The sequence below is a fragment of the Rhamphochromis longiceps genome, linkage group LG13, assembly GCF_057381845.1.
Source record: "Rhamphochromis longiceps isolate RC_006_pf linkage group LG13, R_longiceps_female_GT1.1, whole genome shotgun sequence".
In the NCBI taxonomy this organism is placed as follows: Eukaryota; Metazoa; Chordata; class Actinopteri; order Cichliformes; family Cichlidae; genus Rhamphochromis; species Rhamphochromis longiceps.
This window is the reverse complement of record NC_140569.1, coordinates 31,279,989-31,305,749: the sequence shown is the minus strand read 5'-3', so window position 1 is coordinate 31,305,749 and position 25,761 is coordinate 31,279,989. Positions and strand designations below refer to the sequence as shown.

Sequence of the window (25,761 nt, the reverse complement as noted above, 5' to 3'; positions counted from 1 at the left end):
CGCATTAGCCAGAGGTCCCTTTACTACGGTTCAGAGCCGCGGAGATGTTTTATATACACGCGGAATAGTTTTCTATACGAGATTGCGGCAAAAAGTGCAGCCTTACCTAATGTCCACCCTACTGTTACTCATTTATATTAAGATTTTAAAATATAGTTGGTTTTGGTATGGCGAGTAGCCTTCAGTAATAGTAATAAATCACACAGCAATAGTACATTAATGTAGCTGTGAAGTATTCAGAATACGTTACATCTGTAATGTGTAGTGGAAAACATTTTTAAAGGTAACCTTCCCAACACTGTCAACAGGTTAGCACAAAGTGTTCAGCAACCTAATACCACAGTGCAGCAAAAGCAGTGAGTTAAATATATATTGAGCTCTCTGGTTACTCTGGTATGATAAATAACACACTATTGACAAAATAACAGTGAAAGAATTCCAGATCACAAGTTTTTAGTTCAACATACAAGTAACAACCTTTGCCTTTCATCAGGTTTTATTTAATTGTGTCAGAGAAAACATCATGTGCTCTTCATGTAGCTGAGTACATTCAGTGTTTAAAACAGAAGTTGTACAGGTCTGAGATCAGCAGTTTTCTGCAACACTAAACTTAAGTACTGTTAATGCTGATGTATAGTGACACAGTTACAGGGGTGATTAATCCTTTTGACTTTTTGTCTTTAAATTTATCAATAAAACAGCTGCAGATTTCACTGACAGCACATGTGGTACTTTAACCTTTGTACTGATTTCATCAGTTAATTTTGGAGTTACTACAAAGAGTGAAGATATACGATGATCTGTCTGCTGTCACTGGGTGGTGCTGAGGTCTGAATCTGAGGACAGCTCCTGTAATCACAAAGAGAACCATCACAAACTGAAATATAAAGTTTATCTCTCAAATCTGAAATAGAGCTGATCCACTCTGTCCTCACACACTCGTGATCTGAAGTTCTTCTCTTACATTTTTTCAGTCCTACAGTAGCTGACAGCTGACACATGAACAGTTTATTTCAAAAACAAAAAGGCCTTATATACTAACACATTTTCCAATATAATGTTTGGCACTTTGTAAATGGACATTGCAAAGATGAGATGATGGAGCAGGTTTCAGTCCTGGTTCAGTCTGCTGCTGCAGAAAATTAAACATTTTAACTTAAGCTGCCAAGCGTAAGTAGTTGGTTTCAGTACATAAATATCGGGCTTTGCTATTTAATCCGTAGCTACTGACTAATGAGGGGTTACTGAAGTGCCAGCTTTTTAAAAGTTGGTGTTAATGTCCTTCCACATGTGGCAAGCGACAGAAAACATGCTGCTGTTTGCACATATTTAATAATCAGCTCTGCACAGGAGCTGAAGCAGAGTCCAGCCTGTTGCTCTTACAGTATAATACTCATAATAAAAGTACAGTAACCGTGGTTAGTGACTGAGCAGCCCGGTGCGTTTCTCTTGATTTCTTTAGTCAGGGTAAATTCATTCACCTGCACGGGTTAGCTAAACGAACTTTACAAAACAAGTTTCCCCGACAGTCGAGTGCTCATCTTAGGTAGCTAGCTAAGGACCTTAGTTACGGATTAGCTTACAAACACATTTAACTTACCGAAAATATTGCGGCAGGGCCTCAGGTCCTCCTGTCTGGTAGTCCAATTTACTGAAGAACACCTCAGGCTGTCACTTTGAAACAGTCGGTAATGTAAACCTCTCAGCATCTGCCATTCCCAAACAGACACATGCAAGTTTGTCCGTGACCGCAGCCGCGTCGTCCATGTTTTCTACAGTCATTGGTCAGCACTATAATATATCCAAATACATGCGGGTCGGAATCCCCGCCCCTCAAGCGCCCCTGGACGCCACAACAGTGCCAGCAGAGTGAAACTGAAAAAATGGATTGAAACTGGAAAAAAAAATTGTAAGCAAAAAAAAAAAAAATTTACAGTTTCAATTAATTATTTTTCACTATCAATTTTATTTTCACTTTCAATACAAGATTTTTCAGTACATTTATTTCAGTTACAATATTTTTTTCAGTTTCATTTCAAGATGGCATCGTTCTGATCCCATATATTTACACTTTGATGGAACGCACTGCAGTTCACACATGCGTAAAAACACATGCTGTTATTTCTGACTTGTCACGACATCGTTGTCCTTTCAGATATCAACAGTTAACTTGACGTAAGAATAAAGCAGAATTATTCTTCCTCTGACCCGCTGCTAAAGCTCTCTGGGCTGCTGCACTCAAATCTGCTTTGACTAAAATGCGTAAAAGCTGAATGCATTATTACTTTTTAAGAAAAAGCCCCACACTGCTCGTATTGAGTGCAAAGAGAAAGAGTGGTCACATAACAATGAAAAATAAGAGAGCCTGCTTTGCCTTCAATCCTGACCTCGCTCCATCCCCTCCCTTCATATCCTCACACTTGCTCTCTGCCTCATGACCACATTTACTCCCATCCTCACTTCACCCGCCTCAACATGGACAACCCCAGCCTACTCCCACCTCTCTCTCCTGTCACCTCACCTCATCTTTTCTCTCCTTCCGCCTCCATTCCCCCAACCTTCTTCATCTCACTTTCTCCTCCTCCTCCTTCCATCAATGCCACTGCTGTCCTCACTTGCTCTCGCTGTTCAAATCACCGCACCCCCTTCCGTCCCTGTTCGCTCCACTTCTGTCTCTTTTCCTTTTTGTCTAATTTCGCTCAGAGTCCTGAGGCTTTGTCAATTCAATTCAATTCAGTTTTATTTATATAGCGCCAATTCACAACAACAGTTGCTTCAAGGCACTTTATATTGTAAGATAAAGACCCGACATTATACGTCAGCACAAAGTGCTCCGTCTCTGTTCCTCAGCTATCGTGCAGAAAGAAGGGGACCCGCCAACCCGAGCTTTACGTTATGTAGTGAGATCATCTAGACACTAATGCTGGATACCAGATACGGCAAGCAGCCATTAGAGGCTTCTCTATAGCATGAGCACTTGTCTGGCTGATACATCTTTTAGCTTTGTCACACATTATGAGGAGATGGTAGTGATATAAAGTAATATATTTAAACCTGTAGATAATGAATGCTTCATTATGTGTGCACTTGTAAATGTTATCCCATAGTGCTTTTATCCTGGATAAGCATGGCTTCTATACCTTGTGATTTCAGGGGTCCGATGCAGACAGATGGATGGATGAGGTTAAAAGAAATAAAGGACAGGCAGAGAACGAGCAGAGATGAGGTGCGTGCACATCCATGTCCCAGTGGAACACACACACACGCACCTTAACCACATGTTTGTGTGCATAAACCCAATGGGGTATGATCACAAACGTAAGAGCAAGTCCTGGTCTCCCAGGTGGGAATCCATGTAGGAACAATGAGCACATAGCTCCATGAGAGGAAGTGAAACAGAGAGTTCGGCTCAGTAACGACACATTAATGCTGAAGCAAGTAAACAAAGATGTTGGAATTAGAGGTCGTCAGCTGATACTGGGCCTCGTAAGACCAACTCCTGTAAAAGGATTTACTCTAATCTTGATTTATTTCAACACGCCATTTTTCCTACTAATGTGCCCACCATGTGTCTGTCTGTTTACGAAGCACTCTCCTCTGCCAACACTGCAGAGACGAGGAGGTGCAAAACAACGTAAATTTAATGATGATCTCAATTAACTGTACAGCACAATTAATTGAATTTTAATCTCAGTCACTTTTGGCATCCCACAATTAAATAAACACGATCAAAAGCACATTTTAGCACACAGTGGAAACGTCTGACTGAGTCTGACTACACTATATTAATAGATAAATACAAAATAAACAACGCTGAAACTAAACGTCTGGCACAGCAGAATGTAAAGGGCTTGTCACTTGAAGGGAATCAACTTAGGTTTTGGAAAATACGAATGACGTTAACCAACCAATAATATGCAGAGTGCTGCAGAACTTACTCAACTGCCAGAAAACCAGTGTAACAACTGCATGAATGCCAAGAAAAATAAAGCAGTGGTTGCTAACGGGAAGCATCTGACGTGGAATCAGCCTGTAATGCAGGTCAGTGTTGCAACTGAAATGGGCTGGTTCTGGTTCCTCCATAGCACTTTTCTACTCAAGCACTCAAAGCGAACATGCCTCATTCACCCATCCACACACAGATTCTATCTAGAATTCACAGATGAACCCATCAGGGTTTAGTATCTGGCCCAAGGATATTTGGCATGCAGATTGGGGGAGCCAGGGAACCACCAACCTTCCGATTAGTAGGGGACACGCTCTGCCTCCTGAGCTACAGCCACCCCCTGGATACCAGTGTCAGTGTGATGTTTATATGGCAGTGCAATAAAAACTACTTGTCACACAAATAAATGAAGAAGCATGACAAATAACTTTTATCTCAATATTAATACTGTACAATATAAAGCGCCTTGAGGCAACTTTTGTTTTGATTTGGCGCTATATGAATAAAATTGAATTGAATTAAAATAACTGCAACATTCATTTTGGACGCAGTCATGCAGCCATAGTCATGGGGACTGGCGGGAGTCAGCGTGATCGTCAACAGTTTGCCAATCAATGCATTTTTAACTTGTATTCTTGTATTACTGCATTAAATCAATATTACCTTATTATAACAACATCTCTGCATTTAACAGAGAAGTTTGACTTTGATCTTTGTGTGTGTGTGCATGAAAGAACCAGGTGAATGTTTTGACTTAATACCACTTCAGCCTTTTCAGCTCGTATCTGTCCATCTGTGGCCTCTAATTACAGCTGCCTCAATCATTCATCACTGCATGTACACGAGGTTCTCCCACTATCACAGGCTCCCGTCCTTCTCATCACGATGGAAACTCCCAGTGTGTCTCTCTCCATGAGCAACAGCACTGGCGAGAGAGCTCTGTTGTGTGTACAGCTACATTGCATGCATTATGGAGGGTGGAAACCTTAATGAGGGCACAGTGAGGGTATCCTGTTGTCCAACAGGATAATCGGACAATTGGACCATGGAGAAGTTCACCCAGCTCAACAATGTTGCGGCAGCTCTGACTCAAAAAGCTGAAATTCAAAGTTGGATCCCTGCATTTGAGAGACTTGCCAAGCTCCCTGCACATTGATAAAAGCTTATTTTTTACAAGTCATTTAAACACTTATCGGTCTGACTGAAAGTAAACTCAGACATTGACCACATCATTTTTCTGAAGCTGTCCTAGGAAGTTGCAGGGCTGACCTAATCACTCTGCATATCCGTCCAAGTATGCTTGAAATGCCAGTTTTCAATCAATTTAAGAGAATCTGTGGGGCTCGACTATTTTCTCCTACTAAGAACATTCTTTTGAGCACTAGCAGGTTTCTCAAGAGATCCTGTTCTGTTGTTTGACTCATGAATATGGATGCACTCGTCCAATCCTTTTAGTTCCAACACCAAGACAGAAGTCTGAATTTTTGGGCAAAAATGAGCCCAAATGCATCAATGAGGCCCAAAACGTTTCCATGAACAAACACGTGTTCATAGCAAGTAAATGATTGTTCCACTGAAATGAAATGGTTAGAAACTCTTTGATGAGGTAAAGTGATGATTAAAATTGATCAGTCTAAAGTTGGGACTGGGAGCTTCAATGATTTTAAATGTATTATATTTGGGTGAGTGGGAGGTTAACAAGAAGTTATTGATGCAATTATTTGCTCTTTAAACTCTAAATAATGTGATATGTCTCTCTGATATTTTACTTCAATGTATCAGTCTTGCTATCTGCAATCTGCATACGGACACACATCATTTCTACATGTGACAAAGCACGTATGAACTTAAGGTCACGAAGAAGATGTGAGTTTGTTCTGTTAGAGAAGCCGAAACTGAGAAAGCAAAACAGATGTTTCAACCAAAGAAAGTCAAATAACAGTGTCTGCAGAGGAAGCCAGTGTACACAGTACATTTCTAGTACCACTTGTGGATAAGATCCAGTCTATTTACTGTACTTCAACCAGCCATGCTCAAAGTTGATCCAGCAATGATACATCTTTTTCCGAAGCATTGCCTAGGCTGTAGGTGTGTGACAATGCTGACTCCATCCATCCATCCATCCATTGTCTTCCACTTATCATGGACTGGAGGGGCGCTGGAGCCTATCCAAGCTGCCACAGCGCAAGAGGTAGAGTACACCCTGGACAGGTCGTCAGTCTGCCCCAGAGCTAACACGGTAAACTTGTAAATAACTCATGAAAGAATAAAGTTACATTGAAACCAAGCACACCATTGTTTTTCTTGTGACATTACCAATAAGTTTGATGTGTCACATGGCCCTCTTCCTATTGAAAAAACAAAAGTTGCATCCAAGATGGCCGACTTCTAAATGGCCACCATGGTCACCCCCCATCTTGAGGAGTTTGCCCCCTCACATATACTAATGTGCCACAAACAGGACTTTAATATCACCAACCATTCCCATTTTATTTGGCGTATCCATATAAATGGCCCACCCTGTATTCACACTCACATGCACGCCTAGAGCCAATTTAGAATCGCCAGTTAACCTAACGCCACAAACTGCATGTCTTTGGGCTGGAGCAGCCCGACTGGGTATTCTCCACATATTCTGGCTCCTTCTCATAGCCATTCTTGAGTGTTGATCCAATACTGGTGTTAAATTAATAAGCTGCAATCGTCACTGTAAGGAAGAGACTGTAAATTGTTCTCCATACGTGAGGAAACATCAGGTTTTATACCTTTGTATAACAAAATTAAACAAACAAGTAAATCCAAGAATATAAAAGCCCAGAACTGTTGGTATTTATGAGTGAAAGATTAAATGTCAGTGGCCCCATAATAAATACAACGGAAATTCTGCAAACTACTATCATTCATAGTCTTTTTGCTTGTTTCTCCCTTCCCAAGTGTAATATGTGGAGCTCAAAGAATTGAGGTTACCATGAGTATGACAGAAGCTTCTCAGCATGTCACACCAAACCGTTCTCCTACCTTCTATTGTAGATACCGTCTCTCTGACCTAATGAGGGTCAAAGTGTCATACGTGTTTTTTCCCTTTCACCACATTTAAGTCACATAAACTTGCTGTAGAGCTTGAAATGCCTCCAAGCTGAACATTTTCCTCTGTGCGATGTTAACTGTGCAGATCTACATCTGATCCAAATGTCCGACGACTGCATCCATAGCCCCACACTAGAAAGAATCCCGCAACGTCACCGATCAGTAAACTGCATGCTGATTTCTTTTATTCAATTAGCGAGCTGAGTATGAAAAATGCTCTCTTTGAAGTTCACAGCCCGTGAAAAGCATCAGTAACCATTTTTTAAAAATTCTATATTACTGACTGCTTTTGAATGAACTCCTCAGTTTCTCGACTGATCCTTTCAGAACAACATTTTACTTACTTTCATGATATGTGTTTATGCTGATGCTTACTGTTCTGTGGCTTCAGCAGTGCATGTAAAATAACCATACCTAAGAACACAGCCACTCCTTCATCAATTAAGACTTTAAGACTGACAATCAAGACTAAAAAAATGTTATAACTTAAAAAATATCCCCACTGATGATGAATTCTTGCGGTCCATAATTACATACTTTGGACATCTGGCATTTTGCTAATGCTTCTGTAATGATTTCACATTCTCCCCATAGAAGCTTCGGCTCACACACACACACAGACACACACACAAAAGATCAGACTTTTCAGTTGCCAATTTACTGAAAAATTACCACTGGTAAGCCTTTGCTCAAAGGCAATGCATTGTAAGATTAAAAAGCAACAAGTCTGGAGCGCTTGAAGAGCTATACAAGAAGATACAAGGAGCGATGTGTTAAGTTTAAATCCTCAGGATGTCACCAACCGGTCTGCCTCACTCCCAGCACTTGCCAGGCAGGTGACATGGACATAAACAAGACCTTATGGGAAAAAGACACTGGGGCAGCGCAGAACTAAATACAGACACTCTTCAAAAGGTAGGACTGATTATGACAGCAGATCCCTCAGAGGCCGGTCTAATGAGCATCCCACTCAGCTGCCATAAGCTTGTGAAGTGTACCGTTTAATTTATATTAGAGAACGTCAGCCTCAAGCTCGTCAGCAACGATCATTCATCAGTATCATCAGAGTTCAGAGTGCCGGGTACATCAGCACCTCGGCCTATCAGCTGCAGCCACAGGGCTGTAGGAGGAGGAAAGTGGATTTCTGTAAAGCAATTCAGGCAACACAGTCACAGCTTCCATTTCCAGGGCATTATTAGTTACAGATGCTGAACATGAAGGCATGCTGTTGTTATTTCGTTATTTACGTGACTGTACATGTGAGCTGATACAGTGCCCCAATCCAGCCTGATCTGTCTGCAGACATCCTCACGCTTTCTGCGGTGTATTTTTGGTGTTGAGCGCACACACGCGAGGCATTATATCAGCCTAAACGTTTACAGTGCTTACTTTAAGATTTGACATTTAATATTTTGCTATATTAGATCTCATGTTAATATACTCTAACTGTCCTGTTTGCGGGTTTTTTACTCTAAATGTTCCCAAAACTGGCTTCACTGTAGCGTCCTTAAAGGTTATTGTCACATTTAAGGAAACAATACGTACCAATGTTCTGTTTCTATGTTTCTCTTCCTCCGAGCAGCCTGTTGTTCCTGCTTGTGGAAAAACTCCGCATGAACGTTGTCTTTTCTCAAAAAACAAGCACTCAAACTAGAAGGAAACAGAGCTTTAAAGTGCCCCTCACCTGCTTTCTGTGCCACAGTCTTGAGCCCAACGACAACCCCCAGAAGTACCCCCGCAAAGCACATCTGGACGACGAACAACTCCTTTCGCTTTCTTCGCCTGGCTTTGCTCCTCCGCCGGTTCAGCATCATTCCTCCTCCTCCGACTGTCTCCGGCATCGCTTCAACCACCACACGGGCCATGGCGCTCTTCTCTCACGAGCGTTCCGGCGGTACCCCCGGTGGTGGTGCAGAGGTACGAGAACCTGAGGCGAGGAGGCAGAGGCACACAAGCTTACTGTACGGGTACTGAAGTTACTCGACGGGAGGAGATACGACTGGCTTTTGGATGGCTTCGTAAAGTTCACCAGACTGTGAAGGAATTACACATCCGGTTTCAAGCTTCAAAATAAAACTTATGGTTCTATTTTAGTTAGGTAGCAAAATATTTCCCTAGATAGGATCAAGTCAAGTCATCTTTATTTATATAGCACATTTAAAAGACATCAAGTGTCGGCCAAAGTGCTGAACAGAGGGATAATATAATAAAAAGAATTAAAATAGATAATATGAAAACATTATAGAAAACATTGTGAGACATCCATATATTTTTGTAAAATAAAAATATGTGTACATGCAAATATGCACATACAAATACAAAAATGTACACATTCACACACAAGCACACATGTATAAGTATACACATGCAAACATCATCCAATGAGATAAAAGACCAGAATAGCTAAAACAGAATAAAAGAGGTGTCAGAGAGATGTGAAAGCCCTGGAAAATAGGTAGGTCTTCAGATTCGATTTGAAGAGTTCCAAGGATGAAGAGGATTTTATAAAAGGGGGAAGACTGTTCCAGAGTCTTGGGGCAGCAATGGAGAAAGCCTTGTCACCTCCAAATTTGAACTGGGAGCGTGGAACTAATAAAAGCATCTGAAGCGCAGAGTTCGAGTGGGTAAGTGCAGGCTAAGAAGATCTGAGATGTAACCTGGAGCCAAACCATGGAGAGCTTCAAGGATTTAACATTATTTAAACTAATTTACCTTTTTTGACGTCAAAACTGATATTTGTTGGATATTTTCAGTTTTGCTGTTTCACAGGATTGCAACAGACCGGAGGACACCAGGAGCAAAAATATGTCTATGTCTTTCTAGGCTGTTGAAAAATTTGAATAAAAACTGAAATTTGCTATTGTTACTGTTGTTGTTGGTATTAGTATTTATTGTTGTAAAAACAACATGTAGTGAAGATACCTTTGAAATAATTTTCAAAGGTTTAACACTAGTATAACACTGTGATTTAATTCTATTTATTTTAGATAATAATTTCATTGAAGTTGAATCTTATTAATAATAAACAAATAAATGTAAAGAAATTTCTGAACAGAATAAAAATCACGTAGTCATTTCTCACAATCGATTTTTGCCAAATACGAAACAGTGTACCGATGTAACGTCAGATGTAGAAATTGTCTGCTCTTATTTTGAAAATGTTACTTCCGTTACTTGGGTAACTCTGTTATAGTTCATCATTTTGGACGAGATTGCTCGTAACTGCTCCTATGACCGCTTCCTTGCGTACTGTGGTTGGGGTCAGAGAGCGGACCTCCTGACAGAAATGACCACGAATAGGAGTGGTGGCTGTTCCGCGTGGCAGGTCGAGGAGAAGCGCTAGTGTTCCACGGCTGGTGGATGCGTTGCTTCTGCCTCAGGAGAGAAGACGTTCTTAGCAGGGAGAAACGTGAGGAAGGGGCGTGTCGATGTGTGCATCTGAAAGAGAGAAAGAGGAGGAGGAGAGAGAGAGGAGCATTACATAATAAGAGTTCCCACTAGGTGAAAAGAAGAGAAGTGAAAGTGGAGTGACTGCTGCTGCTGTGGGGGAAATCACACTGGGGGGACAAGCCAAATGTATATCTGGCTGAAAGCTCTGTCCACTGCAATATTAGAGTAGTTACAAACATTTATGCAGAGCTACATGTTAAAAAGCAGAAATTTTGCAGAGTTTGAAAACATCTGTGACAACAAAAAGTACAGAAAAATCAGCTCTCACGTGGATTTTGTGAGTTATACTGACTAATCAATCATATTTTTTCTTTTTTAAAAAGAAAATGTTGTGTTTTGAAACATGGGACAAAGAATATGAAAAGACAATGGGGGCAGAGAACTTATATAAACCCGAGATGAGAATTTAAAAACAACAACACACAATTAAAATAGCTGAAGGAAAAAGACTGCATGCATACTCTAACCCATTCCAATATTTAAATGATAATTAGGACTATTGGTGAATCATGGATAGTATATGAATTCATTGTGTGTTATTATTAATAGTAAGCAAACATAAATATTAGGTTTGCCCCCCCACCCCCCGGCACACACCACCCCCTCTTGCGCTGAGGTGTGCTATGATGTCACTGCAGCATGAAGGGAAACTGGAGACCCATAATGCCGTGTGAGAGATAGACGGCAGTGTGGCATTAGCAAATGAGCTCCCAGATTACACCCAGAGTCCCTTGGTACATGCTTACACACACACACACACACACACACACACACACACACACACACACACACACACACACACACACACACACATACGCACACACTTCCTTCATGATGAATTGGGTATAATCCTTATCTGGAGCAATAGCGTCTGACAGCCTTGGGTTGAGACAATGAGAATGACATATCGAGTGTGCTAGATTAGGAGGCAGTGACATTTCTACCTTCCAGCCTTTGGGTAAAATCTGCAGAGCTACATGTTGTTTTTGTTTTTATGTCTTTATAGTCATTTTACTGCCTATCACATGGTTTCTTTAACCTCATGCCATCCACCAGGTGAGCTCTTTTGGGTTAGGCTGAAGGTCTACATCAACCGCTTGTATTGACTTTGTACCCATTTGGCATCTCTAGAGGAGGAATGTTTTAACAGAGGACTGAAGTAACAAAATGCATGTGAGAAAAAACATTTCTGAAACGACACTAAATTGTACCCTGTAACCTGACCTACTATGACAAAAGAGAAAAGAGTACATTATGTATCAGTGGGTCACATGTAGAGGACTGAGATTGAAATCTAATCCTTCTTTTAAAATGTAGAATGTAGAAACTGTTTTCACTTTTCACTCATATCAGCAAAAAGCTTCAAAATCAAGTTGTCCAAGCTGTTCACAAAATAGAGCAGTGGAGGTTTAATATGTTTATTTAACAATTATATAATTCAGGGTTTTGGGTGGTGCAGAGCACATTGATTCAGCTTTTTGGTGATAGGTGGGGTGCACAGTGGCCACCGGTCCCTCACAGTGTCAGCACAGAGAGAGACAGAACGAGAGAGAGCTATTCACACTCACATTCACACCTACATACGGCCAATTTAGAATCACCAGTTAAGCTAACAGGCATGCCTGTGGACTGTGGGAAGACAGTGAATTCTTGTTCTGTTGGAGATTCCTTCCTCTGAAAAAGGTTTTACCTTCCCACTTCCCCAAGTGCTTGCTCATAGGGGGTTGTTTGGTTTTTTGGGTTTTCTCTGTCTTATTGTAGGGCCTTTACTTAACAATGAAAACTGAGCTCTTCCCTGGTGAAGATTTTCAGAAACTCAATTTCTGCAGTTAAATGTTGATATGGAAAACAGACAATTTCTCTTGCAATGTCAGAGGTGTCCACCTATCTTCTTGGTTGTGGGACCTCTTACTGATTCCAGTCTCTTGATTGGCCAGTATTTACCCCCTTCCTAATTTCTCGTTTTTTTACATATTTGTCACACTTACATGTGTGAGATCATTAAATAATTTTTATTATTAGTGAAATGTAACCCAAGTAAATAGAAAATGCAGTTTTAAATATTTTTTTATTTAATAAGAGAAAAATGGTTTTCAAAGCTACCTGGTGTGAAAAAGTAATTGGCCTCCACTTGTTAGATTGTGAACTTTCCTAGCTTTAGAAAGCTAAGCTGAATTTCACTGGCCACACATGGGTCTGATTACTGACAGACTTTTTGAATCAAAAAATCGTTTAAATTCGAAATGATCTAAAGAACTGCAGGCCTCACTTTTCTCAGATAAGGTCGGTGTTCATGATTCAACAGTGTGAAAGAGACTGCAGAAAAATGGCATCCATGGGAAAGTTCCAAGGAGAAGACCACTGCTGACCCAAAACACAAAGGCAAATGCACTTGGATTATGTAGCAGGGCAATGATTGAAAACATCAGGAAATCCAGCTCTGAATTTCTCAAAACAACAAAATGAAGGTTTTGTTGTGGCTTAGACAAAGTCAAATCTGAGTGAGCTGCTTTGGCATGACCTCAAAAAGGCTAGCCAAATTAGAACAAATCTACAAAAACAAGTGGGCTTAAATTCTTCCACAGAGCAGTGTTGAACAGATGCCAAGGGTGGCTTTTTGGTTTAGGGGACAATTCGTTTTTCACACTGGTCCAGCTTTTTCCCCCTTAATAGATGAAATTATCATTTAAAAACAACTTTTAGCTTTTACTTTAGTTACTTCATTTATTTTGAAGTGAAACATTTAAGTGCAACAAATATGCAATAAACTAAGAAATCAGGAAAGGGAAAATACTTTTTTACAGTGCTACATGTTGCCACCTGTTGCTCTAGCATGCTCGTCACAGTCTTTAAGGTAATTTTTGCATTTTTTGGTTGACTCAGATATTGTTTGAGAACAAACAAACATGGAAAAAATTCTTTGACATTTAATATTTGGTATCACCCACATGCAGATATATTTTTTTAAACAAAGGTCTGTCAAAGTAACTGCCTCTTGATTTTACAGTCATTCACTCTGCCTCGCACACAGACCCACTCTTCCTCTGTTCACACCATGCACACTGACAGTCATATGGTGACACACTGCCTTTGTAGTGTAATAGTGCACCTGCCTTTGATCTTGTTGTTAATCCTGGTATTGTCCTGTAATTCATTCCAGGATTCCATGTTTATTTCACTGAAGCGTCTCCTCACCTCTTTTGATCATCGAGGATTTGATTGGAACAGTTAAAAGGATTTTTATTTTCACAGAAGATTGATTAGATGTGTTTGAAATTCATTATAAGCCCACGCTCACTCACTGAGACACCACTGGTTTAGTCTGTTTTCTGCAGTCTTTATACCACACAAATTTTCATCATTAGTTGAAACCTAAAAGCAAAATATAAAGCTCCTCAACTTCAAAAGAACATCTACTTCAGCAGAGTTGAACATCTTCTCCATTTTACAGTTCATTACAGTTCCCAAAATGACCCACGGGAGTGTTTAGGAGTTCCTAAGAGTGTTCCAGTAGCAAGGTTTCCCAGCATAACATTGCCCAAAGCACTTCCCATAGTGCAGCCTGGTACCAGGTGTTCCCCAGGTGAGTGGTGCATGCGCGCGCGTGCGCGCGCGCACACACACACACACACACACACACACACACACACACACACACACACACACACACACACACACACACACACACACACACACGATTGATCTCCCCCTGTGGTCCAGTTATGATGCTCATGTGCCCATTGTTGGTGCTTTTGGCAGTGGACAGGGGTCAGCACGGGCACCCTGACAGGTCTGTGAATATTCAGCCCCAAACAAAAAAACTTAACAGACTGTCTACAGTAGCTCGTCTGTTGGATCAGAGCATACAGGCTTTGCTCCCAATGGTTCCCCCCTGTTCCACCTTTGATAGATACTGACCACTGCAAACCAGCAACGCTCCACAAGTGCAGCAGTTTGAGAAATCCTCTGACCCTGTCTACTAGCCATCACAGTCTGGCCATCATTAAACTCGCTCACTTGCTCATCCATTTGTCATGAGATGATATCTGTTTTCAAAGAAAATCATTTGCTGCATCATTTTGATGTTAGAGTCCACGTACCGGCAGAGATATTGAGTCACAGAATAGGAACAGAGGCTTTAGAAAGTCACTAAACTGAAAAAGAGACACGCCGCTATAGCGCAATATGTTCATCCATTCATTAGGAAGTTCCAAAAACAAATGTAATTTAAAGTCCAGTCAGTTCCATGGCTGTAGGTTAGGCTGTAAGGTCCAAGTGAAGTACATGAGTGAACAGTGGGGATTTGTTAATGAAGCTTCAGCCACTGAGTTGTCATGTCCAGGCCCGTGGAACAGGGTTGGTAAGATTTGTAGAAATTTCTGCAAGAAGAAAATGAAAGATTTAGTATTCTGCTTTTACATTAGGAGTTATTTGGTTTCATTAACAGCCCAGTAGGTGTCATATTCAGGCTTGTCAAGTTGCCAAGATGACTTTGTGCTGTGAACTCACAGTATAGCCTTTTCAGAACTTCAAAAAACAATATATGCATTTCCCCATATAGTACACATATTGTATATGCAAAAGTACAGCAGAAATGGCTGACAACTGGCCAAGTACTTTGATGTGCATGAGCTGTTTCATTGTTTTCGTCACAGTCAGAGCAGCATATATGCTGTCCACCTCCGCTACCCCTCCAGTACTCTAATATGTGGACCATTTTGACCATTAAACTCGCAAAATCATAACTTTCTAAACATGGACATGAATTAAAAATGCCTTGTTTAATAATCTAAAAACATCAGGAAAACTCAAGTCTTTGAACTCGGTGTATGCAGTAGTTAGGGCTCATCCATGTAGGAAAGGTTGTGTTAAAGAAATCCCTGCTACCCTCTGGATGAATAATCCTGTCCTCTGTAAGCAGATTATGCAGTGTTTTGTTCAGGTTTCTTTGTTATTCACACAGATGTGCACGTACATGTGAACATGTGCTCACATGCACACATACAAATACACAGTCAAGTCAAATGGGCTCTTCAGAGTCCTTACAGGCACAAACATACAAAGATACACCTGAGTGCACTGGGTGATATATCCGGAAGAGAAAAAAAAATATTGCATAAAAATGTAACCAAAGTATTTTTAACAGAATTAATTTCAGGTGCTCAGAGGTAATTGGACAAATTATATGACTAAAAATAAAATGTTAATTTTTGATATTCGATTGAAAACCCTTTGTTGGCGATGGCAGCCTGAAGTCTTGAACTCATGGACATCACCAGATGCTGCGTGTCCTTCTTTGTAATGCTCTGCCAGGCTTTTACTGCAGCAGCTTTCGGTTGCTGTTTGTTTGCGGGCCTTTCTGTCCAAAGTTTAGTGCTCAACAAGTGAAATGCAAGCTCAATACATTCAAGACCAGGTGGATGACTTAGCCATTCATGAATATTCGACTTCTTTGCTTTAATAAACTCCTGGGTTGCTTTGGCTGTGTTTTTTGGGTCATTGCCCATCTGTATTATGAAACACTGCCCAATCAGTTTGACTGTATTTAGTTGGATTTGAACAGACAGTATGTCTCTGAACACCTCAGATTTCATTTGGCTGCTTCAGTCCTGTGTCACATCATCAATAAACACTACTGTGTCCTAGTGCCACTGGCAGCAGCCATGCACATCCAAGCATCACACTGCCTCGTTATACAGATGATGCGTTATGCTTCAGATCATGAGCTGTTCCACACCTTCTCCATACTTTTTTCTTTCCATCATTCTGGTAGAGGTTGATCTTGGTTACATCTGTCCAAAGAATGTTTCTCCAGAACTCTGCTGGCTTTTTTAGATCCAATCTAGCCTTTAATTCTTGAGGCTTATGAGTGGCTTGCACCTCATGCAGACTTGGGCATCAATACGTCTACCTCCTGGAAAGTCTTGTTCACTTAGTTGGCTGTTGTGAACAGAGATGGGCAGTAACGCGTTACAAGGAACGTGGATAGTATAACGCAAAAATGGATAGTATAACGCAGGGGTCGGCAACCATGGGCACGCATGCCACAGTTGGCACGCGAAGGGTTAACTGATGGCACGACCATAGCTGGACTGGCCATCGGGCATACCGGGAATTTGCTCAGTGGCCCGATGATTTTTAATTTTTTTTTTGTGACGGTATAAACAATGAAAGGTGGTGGATTGGCCAGATGCTGGCTGGTGTGTAAAAATAAATCAGTGGTCGCTATGGCGTAGCTTCCACAGATTCAGTAACATTAGCAAGTGGTGGAGGCCAGCAGGTGGATGAGAGAAAGGGGAGGCAAGAGGAGATACCCGAGGCGAAGCTTCAGGAGCTGTCCACTCAGTGCAGTATCAGCACCACAGAAATACATGGATACACCCGTAGACTCGAGACAGAATTCACAATGCATTTTTGGGACTTTCAGGTGTATGGACCAATGTTTTCTTTTCTGATCAAACCAGAAAGCTTTAATGAGCAGCTGGATTTGTCTTGCATTAACTGGTGGAGTTGATGCCAGTTAATGCAGTTGAAGCAGCTGGAATCCATAGATGTTCGTGTTCATGGAGCCTGCATTTTCACACGCTGGACATCACTACCTGACGAGTTTAGCTGTCTTCAGAACATTGCAGAGGCCTTGTTGACAGTATTTGGCTCTGTGTGAGCAGATTTTCTCTCACGAGTGTCCTCGGGTAGCCGTCTGAATGCTGGACACTTGGAGACCTGTGTCTCTGGCCCAGTTTATTTTTCTTATCATTGTTGTGAGGAGACCATAAATAGCATTTGCATTTTTGTTGTACAGCTCATTTGCTGTTATGGATAAAAAGTGTCTTTTTTTTTTTCAGAATAGCTGATAACTATTCACTGATAGCTGCCAACATCTGCAAACAAATATAATTCTATAAAGTGGTTCTATATAGTGTGTAACTGTTAATATAGAGTGTTATTAAATTTATTGCTAATGCAATCATATGGCACACTGACTTCTGAGGAAATTTTAAATGGCACTCGTCATCAGAAAGGTTGCCGACCCCTGGTATAACAAGTGCGAGAGAGAGTATGAGCGTGCAGTGTTTAAAGCGTGGAAGTACTGACCTTACTTTGAGTTTGATTCTGTAAAAAGTGACAAAAACATTAGCGGAAGAAAACTTCTTTTTACAGCGAAAAAAAACTTAACTTCCGAGCAAGCACAGAGTACGCTGCCACGGTAATGTGAAATTCACAGAGAAACTGCCGGATCCTTCCACTGTCATGACCGCTGTGGCACACCTGCACCAGGGCAAACCTCCGCCTGCCCCACTCCTGCTACACAGGTGAAAGTAGAGCAACAGGGCAGCTGAGTCTTTGATTTTATTTATTTTCTACTGTGTTTTACTTGCATCTGGGACACAGCCTCAGTTCCTCAGACAGGTAAGTGACGGAAGTGACTCATGTTGTCACTGACGTCAGATGCCGGAGATTTTGGCGAAAAATTAAAGCGAATGGTAATTTAGAATTGAACAAAGTTTCTTTAAGCCTCAGTATTACCAAATATACTAATCAATTGTCATATAACTAACAACATCTGTCCTATCATCTCTAACACCCTGGAGGACAACGGGGAGAGTTTAGACCAGGGCTGCCCAATCCCAGTCCTCGAGAGCTACTATCCTGCAGCTTTTAGATGCATCCCTACTCCAACACAGCTGAATCAAATGGTTTGATTACCTCTTCAGCATGCCATCATGTTTGGCAAAGGCCTGATAACAAGCCATTCATTTGATTCGGGTGTGTGGGAACAAGGATGCATCTAAAAGCTGCAGGACGGTAGCTCTCGAGGACCGGGATTGGGCACCCCTGGTTTAGACGCTCTCCAAGATTACATCGACCGCTGTTTCCAAGATTTAGTCATGAAGAAGGCTCAGAGTGCATCTTCCCCGGCCAAAATTGAGACACCGTCATCGAAGAGATGTCGCCCGGCAGACTCCCCCAGCACAACATCGCCTGCCGGCAAAGACATTGCAGACATCGACAAGCGATTGTCCAGTTTCGATGCGAGGCTGTCCCTGGTGGAGATTTTACACCGGGAATTTAAATCTCTGAGAGAAACCCTGGAGTTCAGCCAGCAGCAGGTGGAAACGCTTGCCGCTGAAAATACCACGCTACGGGAGTCGGTCAAATCTCTCACCGATAACGTGACCCAGCTAAACATAGAAAATAAAAAAATAAAAGAGTCCGTTATCGATTTACAAGCCCGTAGCATGCGAGACAACCTTGTGTTTTCTGGTATTCCAGAGTCTGCCGGAGAGGATGCGGAGGCAACGGTGAAAAGAAAAGCTTCATTAAAATCCACCTGAAGCTGCCGGAGGACACCGTAAAGAACATCGCCTTCGATAAAGTGCATCGCTTGGGGGCCGTGAGGTCGCCGGCCGGGAGACCACGTCCTATTGTAGCCAAATTTGGCCACTTCAAACAAAAGGAACAGGTGAAAAGCCGCGGCAGGGAATTAAAAGGAACGGACTTCAGCGTGAATGGCCAGTTCCACAAATATGATCAAACAGTATATGAGCAACTTTGGTCTTTGCGATGCATGGCATCTAATGAAGAAACATCAGTGGCTGTCCTAGCTTCAGTCAGCAAGAGCCCACAGCGTAGCACTCCCCACATGTCACTGGAGAGTGGCATTAGTCGAACATCCCTTCGGCGGATGTTAGCTACTCACAAATGGCAGCCTTACAAACTCCAGCTACTGCAGTATCTCAACGAGGATGACCCAGATCGGCGCACAGAATTTGCAGAATGGGCAAAACAAAAATTGGAACAGGACCCTCAGTTCACGCAGAAGATTTTGTTCAGTGATGAGGCAAACTTTTATGTGAATGGTGAAGTTAACAAACAAAACCACTGCTATTGGTCTGACACTAACCCACATTGGATGGATCCCTCCAAGACTGTTGGAACAACAAAAGTGATGGTTTGGTGTGGTATATGGGGTACAACGATAGTGGGTCCATTCTTCATCAATGGAAACTTCAAGGCCACTGGATATTTGAAATTGCTACATGATGATGTGTTTCCCTCTTTATGCACTGAAGCTGGCACGTTCCCTGAGTTTTTCCAGCAAGATGGTGCACCACCACATTATGGGTGCCAGGTCCGAGCATTCCCAGATGAACAGTTTCCTGGAAAGTGGATTGGTCGTCGTGGGCCAGTTGAATGGCCCCCAAGGTCTCCCGATCTGACCCCCTTAGACTTTTATCTTTGGGGTCATCTGAAGGCAACTGTCTATGGTGTGAAGATACGAGATGTGCAGCACCTGAAACTACAGATACTGGATGCCTGTGCTGGCATTTCTCCTGCGGTGTTGCTATCAGTGTTTGAAGAGTGGGAGAAGAGGGTTGCATTGACAATCCAACACAATGGGCAGCACATTGAACATATTTTATAAGTGCACAGCAAATTCAAAAGTGTTAAATGTTTTGGTGTTAATAGTCTTCTTGCAAAAGTAGAGTTAATTTTACTCTAAGCAGAGTCACATTCTTTTAATGTAACTCTGAGGTGTAAAATGATAGTAGTTAAAATCGAGTGTTAAAAATGAGTGTTTCTCTGTCAAATCTGGAGGTGTTACAATGGAAACATTAACTCTTGACCTCTTAACTCTGAACTCCTACAGGGGCTATGACACCAATAGAGTAAATTCACAGACTCCGCCCCCAGCTCCAATCGAAGTGAAGTGAAGCCGTTTCAGAACATTTTGCTCTACATATTTGAGTTGTTTGCCATGCTTGGTAAGTCATTCTTTCAAACATTGTTTCAATTATTATTATGAGCTTTTACTTCTGTGGCTCTTTGGAGTTGAGACAAAGCTGTGTGAAAGGCATTAGCCATGTTGCTCGGTGATAGCATAACATTCTGTTTTAGCTAGCTGAAAGGTATTGTTTGCAGGCAAATACCACAGCCTTGAAAAAAGCTTGCATGTGAATTTTCAGTCAAACTTTTGGTCAAATACACCTAAAACAATGTCTAGAATGTGAAATGTTGGCATAACGGTGCTACTTGAAGCCTGAAACCGATCGCCCATAAAAAAAAAAAAACCAAAAAAAAACGAGCAAACAGCAGTAGCTGACGTCCTGACTGGGTTCTACGTTAGCATAGATCCCTCCAGAGTTTTGTGCACACGGTTTAGGTAAAAATTAAAAAGGTTGAGGTTTTACATTTAGTTCAGTATTACCTGTTGCCTGTGTCCTTGTCTTTTGGGAAAATACTTTACACAAGTAATGGCTCAAAGAGGATTCCTTTTTTTTTACTGTGCTGCAATTGTTTACTGGATTATTTGTGCCATTAATTAGTGTCAACTAATTTTTATTCAATCTCCGCACAGGATATGCTTGTGAAGATGGAATATGGGGGAGAGCAGAAGTGCGTTGAAGTTCCACAAAGGGATGAATGAAGGACATGCATATTGTATTGAAGAAATAAGTGATGAGAATTCTGTTATTTGCATTTACCATGTCAGACCTTTTGATAAACAAAATTCTAATGAAAGTGAGAACATGTATACTGTTACATCTTTCAGAAAATGTTTTGAAATTGTGGTGCACAGTTCAGAATAAATGTTTTTCAAAAACCATTGCATCTTTTTAGTAAATGTTTATTTCCAAAAGAAATTTCTAGAAGTTCAGAACAGTAAAATTCCCGCCTTTTAGAATGAATTAGAAGATAACTCTTAACGTAGTTAAACTAAAATACTCTTTGAGAGTTAATATATAAACTCTTAACACCAAGTGTTAAATTATCAACTCCAGACAGATTTGGTGTTTAACACTAAATCAGAGTTAACGTACCAACTCTCCAAAAAGAGTTAAATTAACACTCTCTGGTGTGGACCCATATATCGCCTCTGTCAGTGCGCCCCAGGGTGGCTGTGGCTACATTGTAGCTGCCATCACCAGTGTGTGAATGTGTGTGTGAATGGGTGGATGACAGGTTGTGTAAAGCGCTTTGGGGTCCTTAGGGACTAGAAAAGCGCTATACAAATACAGGCCATTTACCATTTACCATATAGACACTTTAATAGTGTTGAAATCAAATCCGACAGTGTTAATTTGGACATGCTGGATTTGCTGTGTGGTCAGAAACTTGTAAATAACTCATGAAAGAATAAAGTAACGTTGAAACCAAGCACACCATTGTTTTTCTTGTGACATTACCAATAAGTTTGATGTGTCACATGGCCCTCTTCCTATTGAAAAAACAAAAGTTGTATCCAAGATGGCCAACTTCTAAATTGCCACCATGGTCACCACCCATCTTGAGGAGTTTGCCCCCTCACATATACTAATGTGCCACAAACAGGACTTTAATATCACCAACCATTCCCATGTTATTACGGTGTATCCATATAAATGGCCCACCCTGTACATTTAGATCACATCTTATCTGGGGAAGATTTTTTTGTGTCACCGAGTTGTGTGAGGAGAAGCCAAGTGGCACAGCACACATAGACGGATGCAGACAATGATGAGCCTTTATGTGTCTTAGCAAAAAAGTAAACATCATAAAAACAAATCCTTGAAGTAGGAGCACAGAACACATGCTTAAAAACAACAGTAGGACCTCACAAAGATATACACGCCACCAAAAAGGCATAAATCTGCCTTCAGAGTTTAATTAACTGACAATGACATGCTGGAGGATTTTCTTTAGAACCATTCCTTTAGTAAAAGTAACACGCTATCAAAAAACTCACTACACAGAGAACTGTAGTACTGAAAAAAATGGACATAAATGATTAACAATAAAAATATTTAAAAGTTGTAGATGCTGATCTGAAAGTGCTGATGCTGTCTGCTTCTATTCAACTTGCCTATTTCATTCGACTGGACACGACATTTTTATGTCTACTCTTCATCATCAAGGCTTTCCTTGCTAATACGTTAAAGCAGAGATAAAAAATTCATATACATGTTGGACAAGTTACTAGGCAGACATGAGTGCCTCTTTTTAGTAGCCGTTCTGTTGCTTGAGTGCTTCAGATCATTGTCCTCTTGCATGACCAAATTTCAGTCAAGATTTAATGGTCAGACAAATGACCTGATATTTAATTCCAGAATACTTTGGTATACAGAGGAGTTCATGGTCAATTCAGTGACTGCAAGGTGCCCGGGTCCCTTGGCTGTAAAACAATCATCAACTCTCCACTGTTTGACAGTTGGTATGAGATGTTTGTGCTGATAAGCTGCTGTGGCATCTATGAAAATCTAACCTGTGCTTTCTCTTGGCAACTCTACCAAACAAGCCTTACCTATTCAATCTATTTCTAATTGTACTGCCATGTACTTTATCATTTAGCACACTGAGATCTGTAGAGTATATGTAGCTCTTTTCAGTTTCTCTTTGGGGTAAATTTGCTGGGTTGTCCACTCCTGGTAGGATTGTGGCGTTGTGTCCACAGATATCTGAATCCTCCAGACAAGCAAAGTGCCAAATTCCTGCTTTTACACATGTGGTCACACTTGTTGATGCATTTGGTTAACAGCACATGGCTACTACTTAACGTCTTAATTCCCACAGAAGCAGAAGCGGTATATAGATATGCTTTTTTTCTTTGGCATTGAGTCCTGTGAAAATCTTCTTTTTCAAATGACTGTAGAACAGCTAAAGTAAATTAGGAACTGAAATAGGCCTAAAGGACAGCAAAAAGTATGCATGATAAATACAATCAAAGCAAACAAAGCAAAGAAAAGAAGAGATGCAAAATGGATATAAAGGGACAAAGAATAAGCACAGGGGCCCAATATCAGACCGATGTGGAACCACAAAGACACACAAAACAAACACAAACAACAGCAAAGAGACACATTACCCCATACCTTTATTCCATCCATCCATCCACTTCTGCTTATCCTTTTCAGGGTTGCGGGGGATGCTGGAGCCTATCCCAGTTGTCATAGAGCGAGAGGTGGGGTACACCCTGGACAGGTCGCCAGTCTGTTGCAGGGCCAACACACCTTTAATCCAAATAAAAATAATAAAAACAGGAGCAATATCATCAAGATTACAGAAACTTTCCACTTCTGTAGAGCGCTTTGGAGAATATGTTTGCTAGCATTGTTGTTTTTTAACGCGTTTAGGCAAAATGCAACTGCTGAATGTAATAATCTAAGTTTCTTGTTTCTTCCTACAGTTGTGAGAAAAGACACAAAAAGTTTGTGATGAAATGCTGTCAGCTGGTGGCAAAAATAAAGGGCTGAGTAAAAATCAACCCTTTCAAGAATGGGACAGAAACAATGGGAAAAAAACCCCTTTGCTTTTATGCTTTTCCTGGATTTGGTTTTTTTTAACGACAGTATTTTGAGCCTGCAGCATAAAAACCATTTCTTTAGACAAATTTTTGCCTGCCAGTTTACTGGGTTTTTGCCATTTTTTAAACTTTTCCTGTAACTAAATCCCACTTTCTGTCTATTCTCTCTCTCTCTCTCCCTCTCTGTGTGTGTCTGTTTGCACAGTAGGTCTGTGTCTGTATGCGTGTGTTTGCAGATTCAGTTTGTACAGCTGTTACAGAAACTGGACAGTATATGTGAGACAATGTCCCAAATGTTTTCTTCGAAGTGCAGCAGCTAAGGAACACTCATGTCTCTCTGTCCATCCCAGTGTGCTTGTGTACTCAAGAGGTGCAGTTTGGTCTTCCAGTCAGATCAATAGTGTTGTAGTGTTGGTCACTGCTGTGTCTACTCTGCAGCTAAGATTCTTCTGTGGTATTCACCACAGGACTAGTGTTTCTACTCTATGTTTTTACTTTACCACTGATAGGAGGCTGCTTTCTCTATATTTGGAACAAATCTGTGTGCGATGTGGGGAAGAATAGTGGGTTGAAGGAACCGAGAGGCATGCATGTATAGTAGGATGAAAGGGAAGGAGAGGTGAAGGGCAGAATGAAAAAAAGACAGTAGTTTATTTTTTATGTTGTATTCAGTTAAGCCATGTTTAATTAAAATGTAATTCCACACTTTAAATATTAAACCCTAAAGGGAATACCTTGAATTGAATATGGGGACCATCAGACTGTTTGTAATTCATATATTTCTTGTTTCTTTTTATATGGGAATACAGGTAACCTGAGAGCTCCCTCATATTCCTATATCTGTTTTTCTCTTCTGGTGTCATCAATCCAAACTATGTAACAGCCCATACTCATAAGAGTAGTTTTGTAATTACTTTAGGTCACTGAAGCCTTTGTTGTTCACAGCAGAATATTAAATGTGAGTATTCAAGTCCAGAAGACACAATATTGCCTGTTTTATGCTGACATAGTTTCTTTCTGTTTCATAACCCCTTATTTAATGATTAATAACTTCACATTCTGAATGTCACAGAACAAACAGAAAAACAGATGCAACAGAAGTCACTTTCACAAGTGTTTCTCCTCATGAGAAAAGGATATGATGACTCAGAATTGCATTTGAAAAACCAAACAAAACAATACAAAAACAATTTTTGGAGTGCTTACCTGCTAAAAACGACTCTCTCTTTTTTTAAATAATGAAAATGTTTCAAATATTCAGGTGAGTCTATGTACAAGAAATTATTATGAGCCAACAATTTAACTATGTTACCTTTAAAATTAAGAATCGTTTATTCAGTTTGGCATTACATTGAAATAGTCGCTTTGAATCCAGGGACCTGGTCTGTGACCACGTGTAGTCAGCTGCCATCTTGAAAGCAACTTTGGTGCATCAAGAAGCAAGATAGAATATATTAGTGTATAACTATACAAATATAATAATATAATACAAATATTAGTGCAGAAAAAGGAGACACATTTCAAATTTAAGAAACAGATAGTAGCTCTTGTAAAATTATTCTTTATTACTGGAGTGGAAGTGGGAGTGAAATCAGTGGTGACATTGAGACAGATGAGGCTAATCACACTGTTGATGGCAATTACAGTTTTTTTACAGACGCTAGGACACATTTCTCAATACTTAGGTCACTTTTGCAAAACTCCTCACACAGTGAGCACAACAGAAGTCTATGTGGGCTAAACTGAGGACCAGTTATCATTGTTTTGGCACAAAATGCATTCAATGACTACATCTCTCAAATTTCATGAATTATCTTCTCACTCAGACACAACAACTGCCAAAAATCTTTGTACGTACAGGACATTTTGCATGTGCTTACATACTGTTTTCAAAACTGTTAAACTTATGGCCAAAACAATAACACAATGCAAAACTTGAAAAGACAGCAAAATCCAACAGCAATATTTTATTGAAACATATTTTAAATCTAAAAAT

The 25,761-nt window shown here is 40.7% G+C and overlaps 1 protein-coding gene across 4 annotated transcripts in view; it reads right to left on the bottom strand.

Annotated features, from left to right (window-relative positions):
- The window catches only part of LOC146656104 (sodium/potassium/calcium exchanger 3-like), a 142,860-nt gene extending 133,780 nt beyond the window's left edge, over positions 1-9,080 (bottom strand). For 2 of the 4 annotated variants that reach the window (XM_085428990.1, XM_085428993.1), the window contains exon 1: positions 8,718-9,080. In XM_085428990.1, coding sequence (XP_085285116.1) covers positions 8,718-8,898 — 181 coding nt within the window. In that variant the 5' untranslated portion in view covers positions 8,899-9,080. Of the gene's footprint in view, positions 1-8,578; positions 8,629-8,717 lie in introns of all 4 variants that reach the window. The other 2 variants (XM_085428992.1, XM_085428991.1) reach the window with 2 other exon arrangements.
- Positions 9,081-25,761: the final 16,681 nt, after the last annotated feature.